Genomic DNA, 25,169 nt, shown 5'->3' on the forward strand with positions numbered 1-25,169 from the left:
TGGTGGTGCATGCCTTTAATCCCAGCACTTCGGAGGCGGAGGCAGGAGGATCTTTGTGAATTCAAGGCCAGTCTGGTCTACAGAGTGAGATCCAGGAAAGGCGCAAAGCTATGCTGAGAAACCCTGTCTTGAAAAACGGAAAAAAATAAAATAAAATAAAATAAAATAAAGAATTCAAGGGTTTGTTGTTGTTGTTTACTTGGGATTGAACCCAGGGCCTTGGTTTTGGTAAAATAGAGCTCTACCACTGGGCTACAGCCCCATCTCAGTTCTAGTTTTAATTAACTTCCTTGGGCTGAGTATTCCTAAACCTAAGCACTAAGCCAGGATGCTCCGAGGTTCAGAATATGAGGCCAGGAGGCTCCACTGGGACGCCAGCCATTTCCAGGTCCCCGATCCCGCCGGGCCTTTCCGATGAATACGGTAGGCGATGTCACTTCTTCCCGGGTGCCAGGCTCCAGCGGGGGTCCCTGGAGAGCATCTCTGGTCCAGTGGAGAGATCAGACAGACCCACCGTCGTTTTCTTCCGGGATTACCCCAGTTGCGCGTTGCGGACCTAGGAGAAGCAGCTTGGGGAGTCCCGGGACGAAGGGGAGGAGCCAGCGACGGCGCGGGGGCGGGGGCGCGGCCGGCGGGTCACGTGGCGAATCAGCCCAGTTGCGGGCGGAGCTGCGCGGGTACTTAGTGGTGTGCCCGAGAGGCCAGGTGCGGCTCGCTTCGGCTCGGCAGCTGCAGGCCCAGGCCGTAGCGCTGCGCTCGGTGAGTGTGCCCGGGGCGCAGTGACCCCGCGAAGTCACCTTGGCTGGGGTCGGGAAGCGGGAGGCTCGCGGGTGGCGGCCACAGGCCCCTAGCTCGCCCAGGGCGCAGGCGCGGTTCCTCCGCGGCCCTGGATGCTGCGCACCGAGAGTGGTCGCGATCGGCGGTAAGAGGATTCCTGAGCTCCGGCACTGCAGGAGAGCAGCACGGGCGGCCTGCAAGCTCTTACGGCGGGACCTAGTGACCCCGCGCCGGTCGGCTTCCCTCCCGTGGCCTTGGCGCACTCTAAGGGCGGAGCTGCGGACTTCGGGGAGCTCTGAGGGAGGAGCCTGCAGGGAAGGGTTCGGTCCTGGCTCTCCTGCCAGCCGGCAGGCTCCGGGTCTCAGTAGTGCTTAGGGCGAGTATTGACCTGCATCTAGTGCAGGTTTGTGGCTTATTCTAAAGAATCTGCCCCGGCAACTTGCCACACACAAGCCCACGCAGTGCCTGGCACCCTAAAAGACCGGTCCTATTGAAAACAGAAACCTGGTAGTGGGCGGCTGGGGTGGAACCTGCATGGAGAGTTAAACCGAGAAACAGGAAGAGAAGCAGAGTGAAGTGGAGGATAGGGGTGTTTGGGGCTGCACACCCTTTCTCTGGAGGGGGATGGCCAAGATGATGGGAATGTAGAGGGGGAGAGGTAAATGCAGGGCAATCTCCTTCAGTCAGAGCCCTGCTGGCCTCGAAGAGGTGTGGGGTCAGTCTGCACGGGCAGGGTGTTGGGCATGCGGACCAGAAGATAAGTGAATTGGACTTGGTCCCCTAGGAGCCTGGAGTGAATGACTAAGCCCACCCTCACCTTACCTCCACCTGACCAGATCCCCTCAACCGTTGGGAATGGAAGTAGATTGTGGGGTTCAAAGGGAAGATGAGCACGTGGTGTCTCCTCTGGAAGGGAGTGCCGAGGAGGTATGTCCAGCTTCAGTCTCCAGAGTCAGAGGGTAGCATGTGGAAAATGTTGGTGAAGGTGCTCTCATCCTCCCTCGAAGCCAGCCCTTTAGGGGAGAATTGCTTCTCCTAAGTTCTGGCCATGGTGGCCAAAAACTCCAGAGCTTCCAGAGCCAGTCACAACACTTAGAAGGCTGAGGCAGGAGGATCACTGTGCATTGGAAACTAGTCTGGGCTACTAATGAATTCCAGGGCAGTCTGTGAGTCTAGAGAGTGAGGCAGTTTCATCTCCAAACCTTACTTCCTCCCAAAAAAAGGACATGCTTGAAAAAAGGAGGAAAATGACCTCTGCTCCTTTAAAGGCATGTGTCCCGGGCCTGTAGGGACCGCTGGGGCTTGGGGGTGGAGGGTGGGCATGTTGTTTGTGCTTCACCAGTCCAGGTGGCCTCAGGCTTCTTCCGGCACTCCTCTTGATGTGGGCTCAAGTCATCCCGGTTCCAGACTAGTCAGGCAGTGGAGGGTAGGCGCTCTCGGTCCAGGTTGGAACTGCCCCTTGGAGGCGCTGATTCAGCAGTCTAGGCTGAGGCCCTTTGTGGTATGTATGGGTGGGAACCTTTTGACTTTTGATGATCTGTTGTAATGTGTGTGAGTTTGAACTAGCTGCAGTGGAACTTTAGAAAGTCAAAAAGGAAATTAGGGACTTCAGTGTGATTGATATGATGGGAGGTGGTGGGACTGGCCAAGGTGAGGTGGGTGTATAAACGCCTGTGTTGTCTTTGCTCACTTAACAGTCCATATCCCTAGTCCCATCATCCTCTCCGGGAGCTGCCTAAGAAAGAGGAGAGGATCTATCTGGAGCCTTTTGTTGCCATAGTTTATATTCTGTCCTACATTGAGCTTTGGAAGTTCTAGGGTGTAGCCCTGCGGCACGCTGGAAGTGTCTGGTTTATCTGTGGTGCTGAAATCTAACCCAGGGCCTTGTGCATGCTAACCCTGCACTCTGCCCCTGGACTATACCATACCCCGGGTACAGCCAGCTTTAGTTTCCTCCCGTCTCCATCCTCAGCTTTTTGAAACAGGTCTTAGGCTGTAGTTCAGCCAGGCATTGAACTGGACAATCGTGCCTCAGCCCTCCCGCGTGCTAGGGTTATAGTCATGAGCTGCCATTCCTGGTTTTGTCCTTTTCTTTCTTTCTTTCTTTCTTTCTTTCTTTTTTTTTTTTTTGAGAATGGGTGTAGCATGAATCTTAAAGGTACTTATTAATAAAATCAAACCTGAGGCCGGTTATTGGGGTGAATGCTGGAAGATCAGAGAAGCAGAACAAGCTACAGCTTCCTCACCTCGCCAATTCCTCAGCTGTTCCTGTTTCCTCAGACTGGAAGCCTCTGTGTCCTCATCCAAATGGATCTCAGCTGAACTGCTTCTTGAAAGCCTGAATGCTTAACCTAGTTTTCACGCCTTATATATCTTTCTGCTTTCTGCCCTCACTTCCTGGTGTTTCCAATGTGGCCTTGAACTCACAGAGATCCAGACAGATCTCTGCCTTTGGGATGCTAGGATTAAAGGCGTGTATGTGCCACCGTTTTCTGGCCTCTGTATCTAGTGGCTGTTCTTTTCTCTGACCCCAGATAAGTTTATTAGGGTACGCAATATTTTGGGGAACATATTACCACCACAAGTGGGTCTCATCACTCACTGTGTAGTCCAGGCTAGCTTGGAACTAGGTTTGTAGACCAGGATGGACCAAGCTTGACTGAGTACACAAACTCACAGAGATAAACCTGCCACTGCCTCACCAGTGCTGGAATTAAAGGTATAGACCACCATACCTAGAGGTCCTTTTATTTTTAGCTTCAAGTCTGGACTTCCCTTTCTGCAGACCTGATGCCTCCTGGGCTCAGGTTTGGGATAGAGGTGGGTGGCTCCGAGGGGACATGTTTCTTTGTGGTCAGTTTGGCTCCTAGGCTTGCTTTGTATTTCCTGAGGACTTTGGCAGCTGTTCCTCCTTACCATTCTTTCCTGCTTCTGTGCTTGATACAATGTTTCAGTCTGTAAGTATTGTTTTATGTCACTTAATTATACTATGTGTCTTCCCCAACCCCAGCTGAGGACCAAACCCAGGGCCTTGGGCTCGCACTGAGCTAAATCCCCAACCCTGATATACTATGTATCTTGTTCACCCAGTTTCTGAGATTTGCTGATGTTGATGCCATCAGATTTAATGTGTGTGTGACAAGGTAGGTGAGGATTAGTTTGAACACCTGATCCTCCTGCCTACCTCCCAAGTGCTGCGATCCCAGGTGTGCACCCTGTCATGCCCAGGAAGTTTAGTTTATTAGTCTTTTTTTGTTGTTGTTATTTGATACAAGGACTTTCTGTGTAGTCCTGGCGGTCCTGAAACTTACTATGTAAACCAGGCTGGCCTTGGCCTCTGCCTCCTCAGTGCTGAGATTGTAGGCATGCGCCACCACGCCTGGTTTTAAACGTGAGGGATAATTAAAATTTCCTACTTCCGTTTCCCCTCCTGCCTCTTCACTCTGGCTCATAGCGGACGGCACTTTCTCTTGGGCAAGGTAGAGGGAGGATAAATTGCTGGACAGAGGCCCGCACACCTTCTGTTCTGCTTGTAACGATGACGTCCCTTCCCCTCTGTGGCTGTGTTACCTCCTCCTTGCAGTTCAGGAGCTCCTGTGCCTGTCCCGACACTAGCTCTCTCCAGACCCTAACTGTCAGTGTGATGGGTTTCAGATGGTCCCTGTGCCTTCGAAATTCGAGTTTAATTCCTGTCTGAGGAAAGCCGTGCTTGATTAGGGAAATGCTCCCTGGTTTTGCGGTTGGTCACAAGTAGCACTTGTGCTACTAATGTTCATTTTGTTGTTGTTGTTTGTGGTTTTTGTTGTTTAAATATTAGGGTTTTAGCTCAGCATGATAGTGCACTACACTTGTTTGTTTGTTTCTCTGTGTAGCTTTGCGCCTCTCCTGGAACTCACTCTGTAGATAGACCAGGCTGGCCTCGAACTCACAGAGATCCGCCTGCCTCTGCCTCCCAAGTGCTGGGATCAATAAAGGCGTGCACCACCACCGCCCAGCGATAGTGCACTACTTTAATCTCAACACTCTCTGAGTTCAAGGCCAGCCTGGTCTACATAGGGAGTTATAGGTCAGCCAGGAATACATGGCTATCAAAAAAAAAAAAAAAAAAAAAGTAATAAAAAGTTTGAGTTTTTTGGGTTTTGTTTTTGAGACAGGCTCTCATATAGCCCAGGTTAGCTTCAAACTTGATATGTAGCCAAGGATGACCTTGAACTTAAATTTTATTTCTTTGCCTATACCTTTCAGGTGCATCTACAATTGTCTGAGTTCTTTAGGTCACAAATCTGGGTAGCTGAACTTAGCTACAGTTTCTAAATAGTTGTGTGTGTATGTTTTTATGTGTTTGTGGGGGACAGAGGTTGACATTGAGCATCATCCTCAATTGTTGTTCCCTTCCTGAGGCAGGGCTACTTATACCCAGAGCTCACTGTATGACTGGTCTAGCTAGCCAGCTTGCCCCAGGAATCTTTTCTCTGACTCCCAAATGGTGGGATTACAAATGTAGGCCACCAAGTCCTCATAGTGTTTACTTGGGTATTAGGAATTCAACCCCAGGTCATCATGACTGCACAGCAATACTTTCCCCACTGAACCATGCCCTCCAATCCCTAGTTTCTAATTTTTTAAATTTAGGAGGTATGTGAGGTTGGGGGACTCTACAGATGAGAAAGTGAAGTCATCTGCAAGTCTGTAACATGGTTAGAGTCACTTAGGTAATGATGGTGGAAATTGACCTGGGATTTGATCTCCTGAAGGTTATTGATGGCTACTCAGGAATTTCCATTCAGGGCTTCCCTATGGTCTCCTTTCATGCCTTAGTTTCCCTTACCTGTGAAATAGAAGCCTTCTACAAGACAGGAGGGCTCTTTCCAGAATGGGTGTTTCATAAAAGCTGAAGGCTGGGAAGGACCTGTGATCTGTGATCTCAGCTGTTAACCTGTTTTTACTGGGTCAATAACTCTACAGTCTAGTCAAGATAATACAGCTTTTGAGCAGGCAGGGTGGAAGAGAATGGGGCTGATAAATGCCAAGTTAGTCTCCACCGAACACTAGAGAACACTTGGATAATATGTTCTCACAGAAGAGTTGGCTGCTCTCTGACCCGCTGACCCACTGATCTGGCCCAGGCAGGAGGTCCTCATGCACAGGAGTCACATGTCCTCTGGCTTGCCTAAGGTGCTGGCCAGCTTGTGCCAATGAAAAACCATATCAGGATTCAAGCAGCCTGTCACTCATTCTCGATTTACTGATCCCCTCTGGGTTTTGGGCTGTACTTTGTTTTGATAATCACATGGTAGAATATACATCAGCATATAAGGCTTTATTATAAATTGTATGATGGTCATAATTTTTTACCCCAATTAGGAGACCAATTAGGGAGAATAGGTGTTGTGAGACAGTCTCCTGTTCGAGGCTGGCCTGGGTTCACAGTATAGCCAAGGATGGCATTGAACTCATTATCCTGCCTCTTGATGAACTGGTGTTGTAGGCATATACCGTTACCCCTGGATTAATGTGCTGCTGGGGACTGAACCCAGGATGCCAGGCAAGCACTCTGCCAGCTTAAGCACATTCCTGGTCTCAAACTGGGATGCTTTTAAAGATCAAGATAAATTACCCGGGGATAGTGGGTGTTGACTGCTGTGTGCATAGAGAGCTAGATAGTCGGTTTGCAGACACTGGAGGTCATATCTGGTGGCTCTGCCTGCTGCTGGCCCCCAGCCTGGTACAGGGAGGCACTTTCCAAAAGAGTACCTCTGCCTATCATGTCTGTTAGCCATTAGATGGATTCTTCTTCCTGGGGCCCTAAGGAAGGAGAAGACGCTCAGCTCACAGACACAGCGTTTCTGTTGCTTGATTACATGTCTGCTAGGCCTCACCCTGAGCAGCCTGGAACTCAATTTATCCTGCAGATGAATTAGGGAGCAAGCTGAGAAGCATGGAACACGAAACACATTTACATCTCAAGATCTTTAAAAAGCCTTGTATGTACTGTGTATATTTTAGGAGCAGACTTGGGGAATATACTACCCCATGCATCTGGGAAGGGCTTCTGCAGGCCTTGAACAGAGCTGGAGAACAAAAGCTTCTGGGAATGTTGACTGTCAAGTCAAATTGTCTTATTTTCTACTAACAATTAAATGTGTTTCCTCTGAGGGCCTATCCTGGTTAGGGTTGCTATTGCTATGATGAAACACCATGAGCAAAAGCAAGCTGGGGAGTAAAGGGTTTGTTTGGCTTGCGTTTCCACATTGTAGTCATCATTAAAGGAAATGAGGACAGGAACTCATGCAGAGGCCATGGAGGGCTGCTGCTTACTGGCTTGCTCAGCCTGCTTTCTTATAGAACCCAGGACCACCAGCCAGGGGGGGCACCGCCCACAGTCTGATCTTAGGAGGCATTTTCTCAGTTGCCCTGGTATGTGTTCTGCTCTGAAATTACATCTGTAGCCTCCCCTTCCAGATGCGCCTTGGGTAGAAGGTAGCTGTGAATAGAACCAAGCTGTTTTTTGTTCTTAAGGATCAGCCGTGAATCAATTACACACTTTCCTAGCAAAGATGTGAAATCTGTAAGTCCACATCAAGGCTATGATTTGTAGCACGAATCTTAAAGAGTCTTATTAATGAAATCAAACCCGAGGCCAGTTATTAGGGTGATTGCTGGAAGATCAGAGACACAGAACAAGCCACAGCTATCTCACCTTGCTAGTTCCTCAGGTGACCCTTTTTCCTCAGGCTGGAAGCTTCTGAGTCCTCCTCCACATGAATCTCAGCTGAACTGTGTTGCTCCAAAGCCTGAACGCTTAACCAACCAAATGCTTAACTAACTACATTCTTTTTCCTTTAGTTCCTGGTCCTCACGCCTTATATACCTTTTTCTTTCTACCCCCACTCCCTGGGATTAAAGGCATGGGTCACCATGCTTAGCTGTTTCTAAAGTGGCCTTGAACTCAGAGATCTGGCTAGCTCTGCCTCCCAAGTGCTGGGATTAAAGGTGAGTACCACCACTGCCCAACTTCTGTTATGGCTTACTCTTCCCATTTTCTAGCCACCATTTTTGGCTTTGTTCTAGTGGCTGTCTGTTCTCTGACCCCAGATATGTTTATTTCGGGGAACACACAATATTTCAGGGAACACAATACCTATCACAGTGATTCAGACTTAGCAAAAGGGGGAGTATCCGGCCTCCTCCAGGTCTACTATGCACACCTTTGAGAGAGGATATCAGCTTCCACTGTAGCTGTCCCAGCCTGGGGAATGACTGGGCAAACTAGTCAAAAGGAAGTGAAATTCGCATGGGCTTGTTCTGTGGGTGGTCAAAGCTTGAGGAGCAGGTGCCCTTAATGATAGGTAAAGCTGAGACAAGTTTGTTTTTATGGAAGTTTTATGGAAGAGAAACTCGTAAGTACAGTGTTGAGGTCCCAGCTGGTCTCCCCATCCTGTTTCCCACCTTCCTAGTGTAAAGCCCCTCTGATGGACGGTCACAATTTGTGGCTATTGGCAAATGAAGATGTTTCATGCTTCTGATAGTTTAGAGCTGATGTGTGAGAGGTCAGTTCCATGTTCCCGGACCACTGTCAGGGAGAGCAGAAGGATACAGACTGTTTGGATGTCTGTGCACTCACCCTGTGCCCGGATGTGGCAGGTGGCCTGCAGGACTTTCAGGTCTACCTATTCTGTCTCCTTACAGCCTTTAGAATATGACGTAGACTAGAGTCTACCTGAGGCAATGCCTACCCAAGAAAGCTTTCTTTGTCAAACTTGTCCCTCCCCCACTTTTTTTTGTTTTGTTTTTGTTTTTGGAGACAGGGTTTCTCTGTGTAGTTTTGGTGCCTGACCTGGATCTTGCTCTGTAGACCAGGCTGGCCTCAAACTCACAGAGATTGCCTGCCTCTGCCTCCTGAGTGCTGGGATTATAGGCATACGCCCCCACCATCTGGCTCCCCCATTTTTCAAGGGTATCATTACATGATGCTTCCTTCACCCTGGTATCAACAACTTCTTGGATTTTCCATTTTCTCCTAGAGTCCCAGGGACTATATTTGTCCAAGGAAAGGCATCCAGCTAGTTTGGGAGATGGTTTTGTTGTTGATGGGATCACCAGTTCCCCACCCATTCTGTGCATGCGACAATGTTGTGTAGAGAGACAGCAAAGCAGGACGTTGAGACATCAACTGCTACATAGGTTTGAAAAGGAAGAGGATGGAACCCAGGACCAGCCAACCTGAGCTAGAAATAAGTTCTGCCCACAACTGCGCTGTACTTCTCCACCTGGAAGAGGAGTCTAGTTAGTGGTGAATGTACTTGTCTGTTCCAGCCCCCTTCTTTTGTGAAATAAAGACTTTCTGTTAACTAAAAATAAAAACGACAGAATTGGGAAATGAAGGGAAGTGCTTGCCAAAGTAGGGGAACTGAAAACCAGGGGCTATTTCAGGCAGAGACATGGAACCCGTGACAGGTTTAGACAGCTTAGCTTATTGTCACGGTTGGCTGTGTCACCAACGGGCCTGTGTGTGTGACCTCCGGGAAGACTGACATCCTTGGGGAATCAGTGCACTAGGTGACGACAGTCTTGGGACCCTCATTTTGGAATTCCTTTTGACAAGGCTTGTGGGTTTTCCTGAGGGTGGAAGCTTGTTTGACTTCAGACTCCTGCCACAGGCAGGCTTTGAGAGTGGGTTTGGAACAACTGGAATTAGCCAGCACAAGCTGGAAGGGAGACTTGCCTGAGGTGAGGGTGGGGCATGTGCACTGATGCAGGGTGTCCCTAACCTCCGCTGCTCCTCACATCACCTGGGAACATGGTGCTTGTTACCACCACAGAGGTACAGGATCTGAGGCTCCGGGAGGGGCAGTGTCCACGGGTAGCAGTGTGGAACCAGGGTCTAGACATTGGTGTCCAGTTTCCAGCAGAACCTGGCCTCCTCAGCAGTTAGTGGCCAAGTGAGGAGTGGAGAATCTGGGGATTTGGGGGTTCATCTTGGTATAAGTGGGGTTAGACATTGAGCCACTGTACCTCAGTTCCTAGGTTTGCAACTGGGCAGAGCCCTGATGGTAGGGAAAATAAGTCCAATGGTCAGGGGTGGGCTGCAGAACCAGTGGAAACTGAGTTTCCCAGAAAGTGTCCTACACCTGCAGTGGCCAGGGGCTGTGGGCCAGGGGACCTGGGAACCCTTGTGGGGCGTGAGAGGACCTGCCAGACAGAAATCAAAGACATCTTGTTTAAAATTTCCAGTTGCCATGGAAATGCGCCTCTCTACTCAGCTTATATTTAACAGCTCAACAGATGCCAAGTCCCTAAGGGTATCTGGGGACACCCCTATTCTCCACATACAGTATAGTGAGACCCCAAGGGGTCAGTACTTCAGCATAGGAGATCCTAACATACTTACAGACCCTTCCTTAGTCCAGACTCCTACCTAGGGAGTGGACATGCCGGTGTTTCTGTAATTGGCCTCCTGTCTTGGAAGAAAGGTTCAGATGCCCGGCTTTGGAGGTGACTTAGTTGGTAAAGGGTTTGCACAAGGGTCTGAATTTGATTCCCAGGACCTGAGTAATCTCCAGAACCACATGAAAGAAGCCAGGCATGTTGGTGCATACTTGTAATCCCAGGACCAGGAAGGCAGAGATAAGCTCTTTGGGTAGCCAGCCCCGCCTGTTTGGTAAGGTCCAAGCATTGAGAGACCTTGTTTGGAAATAAGCTGGATGTTGTCCTGGTTGGTGTCCAGAGGCATGGACATATATTGTACTTGCATACACTTGAACATGCGTGCACACAGAAACGCACAAAAAGGTTAAGATGCCAAATACAAGTCAGGGTGGTTTGGAGGCCATGTGATGGCTGACACATGGTCATGTGAAACAGGCTTCCCGTGAGTCACTGGAAATGGGGGCAGGAAGTGTTGGATAAGTTGTACATATATATATGTGTGGCAGTCCATTTTTCACTATTGTAGTGCGATTCTCAAAGCTGGGCACTGTAAAGAAGGGCTTTATTATAGCTCAGTGTCTGGGAGGCTGAAAGCGCAAGGCCAGGCAGCCCACAGATTTGGCTTCGTGCCGGTGCCATGGCAGAGATGCCTGTGATAGGTAGAAGGGAAAACAAAAATGAGGTGAGGCACACCAAGACCTCCCACCAGGCCCAACCTCTTGAAAGCCCACCTGTTTCAACTGAGAACCGAGTGCTCTCTGCACATAACCTTTGTGGGACGCTCAGATGCATCATAGCCATAGAAGACCGAGAAGGCGTCTTCAAGGTGCGGTCACCACCTTTGTGTGTTCTCCCTACGACAAGACTGCGTCTGTGTGCCTGGCTTGCCTGCTTAGTAGACACAGCCCCTATGTTCCTCGGCCTTCTGCGTTTTCACTTACCTGTGGCCTGCAGGGCCAGTTCCTTCAGCTAGTTTATTTTTGGTGGCTGTTTTGAACTCTTTAGCTACTTGCAATGATTTATCAGTTACTGTGCCATTGGACATTTGTCTCACTTAGGGGCTTGTGTTCATACAAAATGTTTGGTGGACATTGATTCATGGACTTTAGCGGATCCATCACAGTCATCTTTCAGTGTGCTTGTGTCATTGTGTTTTGGGGTCACTGTCTATGGGGGTACATGTCTAGTGTCCAGATGCAGACCCCATGTGGATAGGTTTTAGTTGACAGGTCTAGGCTGGCCTCTGTGGTTCCAAGGCCCCTCTCCCTTCTCTCTTATCGCTCTGAGAAGCAAACTGCTTTGGCCTCTGGATCTGAAGCTTCTCCATTTTACCTGTGCCTCTCTGAGACTGAACACGTTCCTATCTGCATTGGCCATTTGCACTGTTTCTGTAGTCACTGTATATCCATTTTCCCATCCTGCTTTCCCCATGTTTCTGAGAGTGTGTGGTGCTGGGGTTGGAATCCAGAGTCTCATGTATGCTAAACCTGTGTTCTACTGAGCTGCATTTCAGCTCAAGTCTTCTGCCTTTCAAGTCTTTTTTTTTATCGAGGACACACAGTTTTAATGGGAGCACTGTTTTTCATATATCTTGGTTGCTGTTTTTAGTATGAAGACTTGTTTGTTTATTGTGTGTGTGCATGTGGAGGTCAGAGGATAACTTTTAAGAGTCAGTCAGTTTTCTCCTTCATCAGACAGGGGATCGAACTCAGGTCACTGGGCTTGGCAGCAAGCACCTTTACTTACAGAGCCATCCCACCAGTGTAAGACTCCTGATTTTAATGTGACACCTAACAGGTTTTTGTTTATGCCAATTCTAGACTTTCCAGGGAGTTAGTTTTGTTTGGAGCTTTTCACTTGTTTTGTTTCGTGTATCGTAGCGTAGCCCAGGCTAGCCTTGAGCCCTTGCTCCTCAGGTCTCAGCCTCTTGAGCCCTAGCGTGACAACCGTGTCTCACAACCTGCTCAGACTTGCGTGGTTTTGAGGCCTCCTTCCATGAAGCACTTTTGCGTGGGGGAGCCAGGTGTGCAGAGTTGGCTCTCCTCGTCTTCCCAGGACAGGCAGCCAGCTGTGCAAGCACATCTGCAGGAGTGTGTCACTTCCTCTTTCCCTGCTCCCCCCCCCCCCACTTTTCCCATACCCAAGATGGGTTTTGTGTGGTCTGACTTTTTTTTTAATTTAAATGGAACTTTTCTGAGCCAGTATCACCAGGCATTTTATCATACATCATGATGTTCCAGGTCTCCCTGGGAGCTTTTCTGGAATAATCTTTCTGTATGGTGATGTTTTATTTGTGCTAAAATGTGATTTTATTTGTATGTTAATAAATAAAGTTGCCTGGGGGTCAGAGCTAATAGCAAGCCAAAGCAGAAGCCAGGCAGTGATGGCACACACCTTTAATCCCGATCACATGACAGGCAGATCTCTGTGTGTTCAAGGATACAGCCAGCATGGAGACACACCTTTAATCCCAGCACCAACCATAGAGACCTAGAGGTCTGTATAGATAGGCAGTGATGAGGAAGTCACGTGGTTGGGTTTACAATCAATGAGAAGGCAGAACAGAAAGTCAATAAAATGACAGATACACAGGAAGTAGGCCTCTTTCTGAGGGGAAGGACGGCAGTGGCAGCGAAGGGTAAGAAAGGGTTTTTAGTATCAGCTCTTAGCTACTGCTCTGACCTTGGGCTTTTAACTCTCATTTGGCTCTGTGTTTCTTATTTAATAAGATTGTTACATCTACGTGTAAGTCTGGGTTCTAGTGTCCTTTGACCCTGACGTGGTGCACTTGCTTCCTAAGCCCTACAGTCAAGACAGGGTCCCAGCTCTACCCATACATACTGCTGTTCCTACTAGGCCCAGCCCCAATTGTCAGCACCTAAAGAAAGACCTGGCCTTTATTAGCTACTTGGCCAGGAGGGTGACTCATGGGTTGAGCTGGAAATGACTGGTCTCCTGACTCTGGAGCCAGTTGACAAGGTCCAGAGGCCAAGGTATTGATGTAATAGTTTTCCTTCCCAGAAGCCGGAAGCAGAGCCCTTGGTTGACAGGAAAAACCAGAGGGGCTCCTGGGAGCCTGGTGCCCCAGGCACATTCAGTGTGGTTCCTTAATTCTCAGCAACTGACATCAGCCCAGCTTCTGTTGGCTTGAAATGTGCCCGGGATGGTGCTCGCAGAACCGGGGAGATGACTCAGGCCTGAAGTAGGAGGAAAGAACTGGTTCCCAGAAGTTGTCCTCTGCACATGGTCGCACATACATACAAACAAAACAATTGAAAATGTTTTTAAAGCCCGGCGGTGGTGGCGCACGCCTTCAATCCCAGCACTTGGGAGGCAGAGCCAGGCAGATCACTGAGTTCAGGGCCAGCCTGGGCTACCAAGTGAGTTCCAGGAAAAGGCGCAAAGCTACACAGAGAAACCCTGTCTCAAAAAAAAAAAAAAAAAAAAAAAAAAAGTTTTTAAGTGAGGCTTATGAACATTACTTCTTTTAGTTTTCTTATCCATACACAGACATCCACAGATTAACTGGGGTTTTTTGAGGCAGGTTGTAGCTACATGGTCAGGCTGAACTCTAACACCCCTGACTTCCCCAGTGCAGGGTTTACACCACATCCAGCTTCAGGCTAACTGTCCTAGAACACTGAACGAATCTCTTAAACCTAGTTCATCAGGTACGTAAGGTTTTAAAATAGCCGGGAGGGGACATGCATACTGTCATGTGTTGTGTTACAGGGTCCCATCAAACCAGGCTTCATATTGGGGCCATAAAGGCAGCCAGGAGGCCTGAGCAGTGTCCTTGTGTGGAAATGGTTTTGATGCCACCTCTGTTCTTTTTAGGTGGGTGCAGGATCCAGCTTCCAGAATGTGGTGGTCCTTGGTCCCTCTCTCTTGCCTGCTGGCACTGGCGAGTGCCCACAGCAAGCCTTCCTTCCACCCCCTGTCGGATGACCTGATCAACTATATCAACAAACAGAATACGACATGGCAGGTGGGCAGTGCTGCTGTTTCCTGTCGTCTGTCTTTGTGGGTCCCTGCTTTGAGTCACCTTGTGCACACTGCTTTTGAGGTGACTAACTAGCCATAGGACATTCTTTTCTGGAAGCTGAAGCTTATGAACCACACCAGCTTCCTCTCTGATCTCCACATTGTGTGCATGGGAGGGAGTACACATATGTGTGAACACTTTGTACATGGAGCTGTGTGGAGGGATAAGAGAGCTCCAACACCAGGTGGACCCCAGGGAAACTGCCATGGAAGGTGAGGTGGTTCCTTCCTGAGTGCTTCTTACCATCATTTCCTCTGTGTCCGGCAGGTCTCCTGCTAACAGCTGACAGCAGACCAGAGAATGCATGATGGTCTGAGAGCTATGCTCTGACCTGAATCCCTCTGCCTGTTCCCCTAGCTCCTAGCATTGGGCAGGGCCCTTGGCCTACCCATCCCTTTCCTGGGAAATCCCTTGGTCAGTGGCTGACTGTCCTGCTGTGACCCTCTTCCAGGCTGGACGAAACTTCTACAATGTTGACATAAGCTATCTGAAGAGGCTGTGTGGTACCATCCTGGGTGGACCCAAGCTGCCTGAAAGGTGAGTGGAGCAGTAGTGCTAGTGTTGGGGTGGAGGTGGAGGTGGAGGACCTTCTCCTTATTTTTCTGTAAAACTGCAGTGGACATACTCATGCAGAAATTGTTCTTAGCAAGGATTAGGGGTGTCTGTCCAAGGATGAGGTAATCAAGTGTTGATACATGATGGTGGTGATGTTGTCTGACTCAAGTCAGGCTGTAGGCAAGGCACAGTTTAATGTTTTTAAAATTCCAGGTCAGAAAGGTGGAGAAAGATTAAAAGCATTGGTTTAGAATCTGGCAAGATACATACAGGATCAAAGCCCATACTACAGCACTGTGCTTGGCTCTCTTCTGATGATAGCCCTACAGGATGTCAGATGCACTGTGCCCTGGGGGGTCTTGCTGTGGCCTTGAACTTATGATCTTTCTGCAGATGAGCACCTCTATATCCAGCCATGACACCAGTCCTGGCCATCAAGCTGAGGACTTACACATGCTTGACAGGTGCTCAGCTGCTGAGCTACATCTGCAGATTTAGTGAGAGAATTTAAATGTTTTCTGTAGGTGGCTGTAGTGCATTGCTAAATGTCTCTTCAAGGAAAATAAAATAAAGTCCCAGGGCTGAATCTCAGGGCTGGAGAGATGGCTTGGCAGTTAAGAACACTTGTTGGTCTTGCGGAGGATCTGGGTTCAAATCCTAGCGTCCATATGGTGGCTCAGATGCATCTGTAACTCCAGTTCTAGGGGATCTGATGCCTTCTGACCTCTGAGAGCACCAGGCATGCATGGGCACCTGGAATGCACAGACATACATGTAGGCAAACCAGTTGTACACTAAATAAATCAAAGAAAAGGCTGAATCAAAGATGCTCTCCCTGCATATCTACTACACCAACATAAAAATAAACCTGAAGGATTATTCTTGTCTAAGTGGTTTGAATGAGACACGATGGGGTATGTTTGTAATTCCAGCATTCACTAAGGACTTGGTCAAGGTAGGAGGATGAAGAGTTCCAGGCTAGCCTGGGCTACATAGTCAGACCTTATCTTTAAAAAAAAAAAAAAAAAAAAGACTGGAGGTACCAGGGCATGTATCTGTGACGGGGGCAAAAACAACAACAAAACCAAACAAAAAAAGTATCCCGTGTGTAGAATGTTTGAAAAAAATACCCATTAAATAAGTGTGTGTGTGTGTGTGTGTGTGTGTGTGTGTGTGTGTGTATGTGTATGTACACGCACGCGCGCACAATGCTGAACCAATCACACTGAACAGTGTAAAGTGGTAAAGGATACCTCCTGCCTGTGTCTCGCCACCTCTCTAGGAAGTACAGCCCAGTCCAGAGCCAGCTGCTCTTTACCAGCCCTTTGAAGGGTAGGGGAGTGAATTGTAGTTTGTAACAGAGTCCTTTTACTCAGGGTTGGGTTCGCTGAGGACATGGATCTACCTGAAACTTTTGATGCACGGGAACAGTGGCCCAACTGCCCAACTATCAAACAGATTAGAGACCAGGGGTCCTGCGGCTCTTGTTGGGTAAGACCTTGCTGGTGGGGAGGGCTTCCTGAAGAAGTCTGGTTGGGATGTGATCGGAGTATCTAGGGAGCGGCCAGATGGGACAAGGCAAATGAGGAAAGGTTTGGAGTCCGTTTCTTTCATACGACAGTGTATGATCCTTGTGGTTGGGAATTGCTGCAAGGGTGAAGTGGATGATGGACATACAATGGTGGACACACGGTGGGTCCTGTAGATCAAGGTCCATGTATAGGCTGTGGAGCCATTTTCCCGCAGTAAACACAGCAGCTCTGATGCTACACAGCCTCAGGAGCGTTCTGTGTCTGTTAGTGAGTGATTCTGTGGTTTTTGAATTGTGGCAAAATACAAATGACAGAGAATGCAACCTTCTCAACTAAGTATGTAGTGGCATCAAGTATGTTCCCAGTGTTGGGTGGCCATTCCTCCTACCTGTCCACACAGTCCTTTCCTCCCCCTCAGATGAACCAATTCAGTCACACTGACTCCCTGTGGCTTTCCTGTGCCCATGGTGGCTCCTGTCTGCTCTCTGCCTTTGAATTTGCTCCTTGTGAGCTAAGGCCCTAGGTAGAAGCTTGGATCGGTCTCTTTATCGCTAAACATGAGCACAGAAGCTTCACCTGCCATCGAAAGGGTCTACCCATTTAGAAGGTCCAGGGCCCTGTCTGCTTCAGGTAAGGTAGGCTCCTCACCAGTGGGACTTACTATTCCTACAGGCATTTGGAGCAACGGAAGCCATGTCTGACCGACTCTGCATCCACACCCATGGCCATGTCAATGTGGAGGTGTCTGCTGAGGACCTGCTTACCTGCTGTGGTATCCAGTGTGGGGATGGGTAAGTGCTGGCACCTCTTCCTGGAGAGCCTAGCCCCTTCCTCCTTTGTACTTAGTAACTCAGGCTCCCCGGGGAAGGGAAAGCTGCTTTCATGGCTGAGACAGAGTGACATGGGAGTCTGCAGGCAGTGTAACTGCTCGGGACCAGGCTGGCCTCAGCTCAGTGGGGATAGAGTCTTGGTAGAACATGGTCTCCCAAAGTTTTGCTTACTTTCTGTTCCCTGTCTGGCTTTTGCCCGACTTGTCCCCCCATCACTTCCCCCACCCCCACCCCCAACTCAGGGAAATATGCTGTCTGCTCTATAAGGGTGACAGATCCCAACTTGGGTGGGGGAGGGGTCACCTGGCCCTTAGTCTATCACAGTGGTGCAGGTTAGACATTTCTGAGAGTTTCAGAAGAGATGTTGTGGGTCCCACACCAATAGTGTAGGAGCAGCAGGAAGAAGAAAGGTACTTCCTGCCTCTTCCCAGATAGAGCCCCACACTTCCACATTCTGCCTAGTGAGTTGGAGCTGCACCACACCTCATTTTACAAGGGGTTCTGCTAAATACAGCTCCCCTCCTCCAGCAGATGCCTTCGGCCAGGGTTATTCACTGTGGCCATAACTCTGTAGACTCCAACGGGTGGCAGCAGAGCCAACCTGAATCCCTCTTTCTTCATAATTTAAGGCGTAGAAGAGTCGTTCTTACTGTACATCTTGGTCGCCTCAGTTTATGATTTTCTTCTTCCCATTAAGTCCAGAACTTTTCACATGAAGAAGGCACTTAGAGCTTCCGTTTGGCACGTCTGAGCTGCTAGCATTACCACTCTTAGAGTTAGCCATCAAGGATTACCTGAACCCACACTGCAGCGTCACAGCTGTTGTTGGCTTTTTACTCTTCGCTCTTTAAGGGCCCGCCGCCGCCTAGCTCCCAAATAAATAGAGACTTATTCATACTTACGAATGCCCGGCCTTAGCTTGGCTTGTTTCTAGTCAGCTTTGCTAACTTAAAATTACCCCTTCTACCTTTTGCTTCTGGGCTTTTACCTTTCTTTATTCTATATCTTTCTTTCCTTTTTACTCCGTGGCTGGCTGTGTTATTGGGTGGCTGGCCCCTGGCATCCTTCTCTTTTCTTGCTCTTGCTATTCATTCTCTCTGCCTGGCAGCCTGGTCTGTCCTTTCGCTCCTGTCTACTTATTGGCCGTTCAGCTCTTTATTAGACCAGTCAGGTGTTTTAGGCAGGCACAGTAAACAGTTAAACAAATGCAGTGTAAGAGAATGCAGCACATCTTTGCATCATAAAACAAATATTCCACGGCATAAACAAATGTAACACATCTTCAACTAATATTCCACAACACATAGCTGTGGATTTGATGACCAAGATGACTCTCAATTGACTAGAGATAGTAGCATATACAGCATGGATACTCTGAATAGAGATGATTGATATTCTATGCTGAATGGACCATAGCGTGTGAGATTTCGTCTTGCTACTCAGAACAGTATACAATTTAAAATTGAGGAATTAATTCTGGAATTTTCTACTTAATGTGTTTGGACCTTAGTTAATGGTATAACTAAAGCCTCAGAAATCAAACTACCCAGGTGTGGTGGTGTGTGTCTTTCTTTAGTCAGGCAGAGGAATCTCAGCCTGGTCTACAGAATGAGTGCCAGGACTACATAGAGACACACTGTCTCAAACAAAAGAGAAAGAAAATCAAGCTACAGATAAGGGAGGGGGGCTACTCTACTCAGGGTTTATAACATACTGTGCAGGTGAGGGCCACTGATCCAGAAAGAGGGGAGCTTTGAAGGTCAATTTGACATGGACATGAAAAAGAGTCCTTGTGGACAGAGAGGGGGCTGGGTTGAGTCCCTGGTGGGGAGACAGTGGGGAGAGGATTCTTGTGAGGATGGTGTATTCCCAGGGGTGACCTTGGTATTTGTAGCCATGTGTGGGAACAGCTGGGGTTAGCTCAACATTGATAGAAGTGTTTTTCCAGCTGTAACGGTGGCTATCCCTCTGGAGCATGGAACTTCTGGGTAAAAAAAGGCCTGGTTTCTGGTGGACTCTACAACTCCCATGTCGGTGAGTGTGTGCCCACAACCCTGTCTCACAATACTTTCATGGGCAAGTATTGGTGGCTTCCTTTTCTATTGTAAAGGGAAGGTCAATGGTAGAGGCCAGCTGACCACCTTCAATACAGGAACAGCCGCCACAGGAAGTAGACATAGTCTGGCTGCATCCCAGCTCTACCTAGTGGTGGCAGGGTGGGGGAGTGTCTTGCATTGGGGGTCCGTAGGCTGATGATGTCATCTTGTCCCCTCCATCTGTCAGGCTGCTTACCGTACACCATCCCTCCCTGTGAACACCATGTCAATGGTTCCCGACCCCAGTGCAGTGGAGAGGGAGACACTCCCAGGTGTACCAAGAGCTGTGAGCCTGGCTATTCCCCATCCTACAAAGAAGATAAGCACTACGGTAAGCTGGGGCCTGCTGAGGGAGGAAGAAGCCAGTGTCCTTGAGTGTTAAGGAGCCTAGCACCGGGTGGTGATAGTTAGTGCACCTTTTAATCCCAACACTTGGGAGACAGAGGCGGGTGGATTTATGAGTCCAAGGCCAGCCTGGTGTACAGACAGAGTTCCAGGACAGCCAGAACCACACAGAGAAACCACAGGAGCAGCAGGAAGAAAGGAAGCTGAGTAATTCACACCTGTCTCACTGGACCGAGCTGCACACACCATACTCTATCTGGCCCACGCTCTGTCCTGCCTCAGCCCATTTGGGCTCCAGGGGACCAGACAGACCATTGTTTTGCAAGGGGTTAAAACCTGGTTTTAAACCTTAGGGTCTTCTTGGCCTCTTCTAGGACTGTAGCTCTGCTCCCTTCTTACTTAGGGAAGCCTTCCTTGGCCTCTTCTGGAGGCCCCTTCTCACCCTGCCCAGCTTTGTTCCTTCTGCAGGGTATACTTCCTACAGCGTGTCTAACAGTGAGAAGGAGATCATGGCGGAAATCTACAAAAATGGCCCAGTGGAGGGTGCCTTCACCGTGTTTTCAGACTTCTTGACTTACAAATCAGGTACCTATTGACTCCAATGGCAGCCAGGGTTGTAAAGTCAGAGCTCACGGGCCCAGGGTCTTCATAAGCCAGCAGGTCTCACTGGGAAGAAGGCAGAGGCTTTGGAGAGCAGAGCACTGGGGACTCAACCTCCTTGCCCACACTCTCTCCTCTGGGCAGATATCAGCCTGTGGTGCTGGTCCCAGCTTCCCACCTGCTGTGCTCACTGGCTCCCTCTCAGCGTGGTCTCCAGAGCCTCTCCTAGGGGTTCCCTTTTCAACCCTGCCAACCCAGCTCAGCTCCCTGTTCTGCGGATTTTTCTTCCTTAGCAATCACCCTCATCCTCATTTGACAATGGTTGTTCTTTATCTTTACAAAGGCCTGGATCACCTCAGCCTTCCACTCAGTTGTGACTTGTGATTAGCAAGCAGCTCATAGTATCTGTATAGTCAGGGTCCGGTAGAGCAGTGGTTCTCAACATGGGTCATGGACCCCTTTGGGTCAGTTTGTAACAATCAATGAAAATGCATCCTTCATATCAGATATTTATATTGTGATTTGTAACAGCAAAATTACACTTAAGTAGAAACAAAAATAATTTATGGTTGGGGTCACCACAACATGAGGGAACTGTATTAAATAAGGATTGCAGCATTAGGAAGGCTGAGGACCACTGCTCCAGAGGAACAGAACTTAAAGAATGAAATCTGTCTGTCTATCTGCCTACCTACCTATCGTCCATCCATCCATCCATCCATCCACCCACCCACCCTCCTTTCTTCCTTCCTTCCTTCCTATCTATCTATCAATCTATCTAATCTATCTAACCTATCTAATCTATCTAATGGGGATTTATTAGAATGGCTTATAGGCTGTGGTCTACATAGTCCAACAATGGCTGCCTATCAACGGAAGGTCCAAGAATCCAGTAGTTGTTCAGTCCACAAAACTGGATGTCTCAGTTGGTCTCAGTATTCACTGACTCCCAAAGAAGTAGGTTGTAATTCGTGAAGGATGGACTTGCTGTTGAGTGCAGGCTGGCAGAGAGAGAGAGAGAGAGAGAGAGAGAGAGAGAGAGAGAGAGAGAGAGAGAGAGAGAGCTTTCTTTTTTCATGTCCTTTATAAAGGCTGCGAGCAGATTAAAGGTGGATTTTCCCACTTCAGAAGATCAGAATTAAAGGTCTGTCTTCCCACTTCAAAGATCCAGAGTAGAGGTGGATCATCCCACTTGCAGTGATTTAGCTAACAGCCCTCACAGGTGTGCCTCGCCTTTGGGTTTGATTCCAGATGTAGTCAAGTCAAGTCGACAACCAAGAATAGCCACCACAGCACTTGTACACACATCACCTGAGGATGCATTTCAGTTTGAAAAAGGAGTCACCCTCAAGTGGAAGGCCTGGTATTTAATCACTTAAGTATTAAATATTTAAGTGTGGTGGGCTTCCAAAATATTTTTACAGTGCCAGGCATGGCGGTACACACCATTAATTCCAGCATTCCGAAGGTAGAGGCAGGCCTCTTGAGTTTGAGATTAGCTTGGTCTACACAGTGGGTTTCAAGCCAGCTAGGGCTATTTAAGACCCTTTCTCAAACGCGCGCGCGCGCACACACACACACACACACACACACACACACACACACACACACACACACAATGTCTCCCTTAGTCAGGTATACTGGTATCCATATACAATCCCAGCGTTCAGGAAGCAGAGGCAGGATTGTGAGTTTGAGATCAACTCAGGCCTCTTAATCCCTTGCTCAAACACACGCACACACACACTTCCATACATATATCCACATGCATACACATGTGTATAGTTACATAATCTCCTAACACTGTGGCTCCCCCTTGTCGCAGTCACTGCTCTACTGCTGTGAAGAGACTCTACTTTTCTTAGGAAAGAAAGCATTTAATGGGAGCTTGCTTACAGCTTTAGAGGCTTTGTCCATTATTATGGCAGGCAGGGAGCTTGGTGGCACACATGCTGGAGCTGAGAGCTTCATCTTGGTCCACAGGCAGACAGGGGGGAGTGAGAGTGTGGGACAGGCTAGAGACAGACAGACAGACAGACAGACAGACTAGGCCTGGCTTTTGAAACCTCAGTCTCCATCCCCACTGACACATAAGGCCACATCCCTCATCCTTCTGATCCCTTCAGATAGTGCTATTCCCTGGTACTCCATGGCCTTGCTGTGCTAAAAAGTGCTCATCCTGAGCCCTTCTCTAGCCTTCTAGAGATTTCTGTGTAGGAGAGTAGTTGGTTCCTGTCAGCCTGTTGCCTCTGACTGGGTGGCTAGCTGTCTTAGGGGACTTTCTGGGCAGGCAGTGGCCAGTGTCTAGTTAGAACTGCCTTTTTCTTCCTCAGGAGTATACAAGCATGAGGCCGGTGACATGATGGGTGGTCACGCCATCCGCATACTGGGCTGGGGAGTAGAGAACGGAGTCCCCTACTGGCTGGTAGCCAACTCTTGGAACGTTGACTGGGGTGACAATGGTGAGTAGCAGTCCCCTTCCTCAGCTTGCATAAGGAGCGGTGAGCCAGAGCATCATGGCCCCTTTGCTCCACTGTGGACTGAGGCGTGGTCCTGACTGCCTCAGTGTATAGATACTTTGGTCTAGAGCCGTCTCTGAGCCCTAGAGCTCTACATGGTTGTGTATACAGTTCCCATTGTATGGGCAGCATGTGTCTCAGATGATGCTGGGGGTCACATGACTTACCCTTAGGTTTAGATGAATCTGAGTACACACAAGGTTCAAGGCTGAAGGCCACTGGACATGGAGGGAGGCTCTAACCCTGCACACCTGTAGCCGTAGCACTCAGGATGCTGAGGCTGAAGTTGGTGGCCAGCCTTGGTTACAGAGTGGAACACCATCTAAAAACAAGGGTTAGACCAAACCCAGAGCATACTTTGAAAGAACCTTTTTTTTTTTTTTCTCCTCAGGTCTCTTTAAAATCCTCAGAGGAGAGGACCACTGTGGAATTGAATCAGAAATTGTGGCTGGAATCCCTCGCACTGACCAGTACTGGGGAAAGTTCTAATGTGCTGTGGCCTGGTTGGCCAGTCCTTAGGGAATCTTTCCCTAAATTCAGCTACCCAGGCTGGGAGTGAGGCAGACAGGAAAGTTTTTGATTCTTTGAATTCACCTAAGATACACGAAGCATTCAGCAAGGCTTGAGTGATTGGACCAGAGCTGCCCGCCCTCAGAGCCGTCCTCCATTTTCTCCTTCCCTGGCTCCCTCGCAGCCTATTCCAGCAGTGATCACAGCCTGCATCCTAGCCTCCCTTAGACTAGTGCTGTTTGTAGTGTCTGCTGCTGCTGCTGCGGCTCTGCCTGCCACCCCATCTCCAGAGCAGGAGAGACCCAAGGGCTTTAGCTGCAGGTTTTCCAAAAGAACGGAGCGCCAACTTCATGATGAGGACAAATGCCAGCTGTCAGCTGCACCTTGAAGCCAGTCACTTCCTAGGTCTGTGGCAGGCACTGATGGCCCAGTGCAGTTCTCTGGAGAAACCTACCTTTTTCCAAGGTACCTACATCCATCGCCCTTGGTAACGTGGCAAGCCCTGCCTGGTCTTGTCCTCAGCCAATGCTTTTTCAATAGTTTTATTTTTTTGTGCACCTCAACTGAATATGTGAAATGAACAGGTCTGATTAGCTGAAGTTCTGTACTGGTTTTACAGATTGTCTCCTAAGTGTATGGCTTCAAACAAGCTAAGTGGTCCTGCTTTGCTGGGTGACCTACTGACCTCAGACACCACAGTGAAGCTAGTCTGGGAAAAAGCCTCTTATGTTGTAGACACCACTTCACCCTGTTAGTTTAACAAGGAATGACTGTGCCAATAAACCAGTTCTCCCTCTGCTCGATGTCTGCTCTCATGGCCTCCTGGAGGCAGGGTGAACAATCTCGTGCTGCATTTTCAAGCCCCCTGTAGTGCCTCTCCCTAGTTTTCTGAAACCCTTCTCTAAGCCATGCCCAGGACTGTGCTCAGAGATAAGGGAGCTGCACATTAACCAAGCCCGTTTGCCTGTGTGTATTTCTTTCATATAAAAGTAGGCTGTGGGCTGGGGATTTGGATTTGGCTCAATGGTAGAGCACTTGCCTAGCAAGCGTAAAGTCCTGGGTTTGATCCTCAGCTTAAAAAAAAAAAAAAAGAGTAGGCTGTTACCTTCTTAGAGGGCCACATCTCCCTTGGGTGGAGCCAAAGCTTGTGTACTATGTTTTAAGTTTTCTTGGTCACTGAATTACTGGCTGGTCAAGAGATTCATTTATAAAAATCATATATAATGAATAGTTGGTAGGGAATAGCAGACCTTACTAATCAGCACTCACTTTATTGGCCTATTGATCTATTACTTTCCTTCCTGCTAAATGGGAAGGGGGCTGGTTCTAGAAGTTGAGGAAGCTTACCTTCCCATAAGTTGGAATCAGAACTCTATCAAGCTCTTTTAAAGCCTGGTGAGTGCTGGAAATATAACTCAGAGGTTAAGGCAACCTGGCTTGGGTACCGGGGCTTCAGTACTGCAAGGCATCTCTTGTTACTAAACTACATCAAATAGTTCCCCCCTCAACTGCCTTTTTTGCCTCACCTCATGCCCACCTGCAACTCCCTAGAGCTAGTGGAGATGGCTAAATTAAGAGAAGGACCTGGGGCATCCTCACAGTTGCTGGGATTAATGTAAGCATTAAGACCTTTGTGCTTCTATGAGAACACAAGTTAACCATGTAACCTGGTACTTTGACTGGTTTCAACAGGGTGATATTTGCCCAAAGCAAGGCTGAGTTGCAAATGACCAATTAAATGAAGGCTCCCTGCCCCCCCCCTCCCCGTGGTCCCCGGTAGTCACAGTGAGGAAATCTGCTTGCATACAATGCTGCATGGACCGCCATGCTGGCTGAAGTACCTCAGGGATGAAGTCAGCATACCCAGTAGGCTGGACAGGGGAGCAGACTGCACTCTACGTGTCTCTGTGGTTTGAGTGTCCCTCAAAGGT

The 25,169-nt window shown here is 48.7% G+C and overlaps 1 protein-coding gene across 2 annotated transcripts; it reads left to right on the forward strand.

The window, feature by feature from the left end:
- The first annotated feature begins 634 nt into the window (after positions 1–634).
- Positions 635–24,041, forward strand: Ctsb (cathepsin B). 2 transcript variants are annotated; one of them, XM_036199179.1, is made up of 10 exons: positions 635–759; positions 14,044–14,194; positions 14,703–14,788; positions 16,183–16,297; positions 17,011–17,129; positions 19,117–19,202; positions 19,452–19,595; positions 20,078–20,194; positions 22,543–22,671; positions 23,120–24,041. In XM_036199179.1, exons 2-10 carry the CDS (start codon positions 14,069–14,071, stop codon positions 23,215–23,217), a joined length of 1,020 nt encoding a protein of 339 aa, XP_036055072.1. In that variant the 5' UTR covers positions 635–759; positions 14,044–14,068; the 3' UTR covers positions 23,218–24,041. The 2 variants fall into 2 exon arrangements, with proteins under 2 accessions (XP_036055072.1, XP_036055073.1); XM_036199180.1 differs by lacking the exons at positions 635–759; positions 14,044–14,194; positions 14,703–14,788; positions 17,011–17,129 and having other exon boundaries at positions 16,224–16,297.
- Positions 24,042–25,169: the final 1,128 nt, after the last annotated feature.

Source organism: Onychomys torridus, chromosome 9, assembly GCF_903995425.1.
Source record: "Onychomys torridus chromosome 9, mOncTor1.1, whole genome shotgun sequence".
NCBI classification, from domain to species: domain Eukaryota; kingdom Metazoa; phylum Chordata; class Mammalia; order Rodentia; family Cricetidae; genus Onychomys; species Onychomys torridus.

Excerpts from the sequence above, each read along its gene's own strand:
- Ctsb (XM_036199179.1), top strand. The coding sequence starts at position 14,069 with ATGTGGTGGTCCTTGGTCCCTCTCTCTTGCCTGCTGGCACTGGCGAGT. Across the intron at positions 16,298-17,010 it reads GGTCCTGCGGCTCTTGTTGG|GCATTTGGAGCAACGGAAGC; the intron begins GTAAGACCTTGC and ends CTATTCCTACAG. Across the intron at positions 19,596-20,077 it reads CAAAGAAGATAAGCACTACG|GGTATACTTCCTACAGCGTG; the intron begins GTAAGCTGGGGC and ends TTCCTTCTGCAG.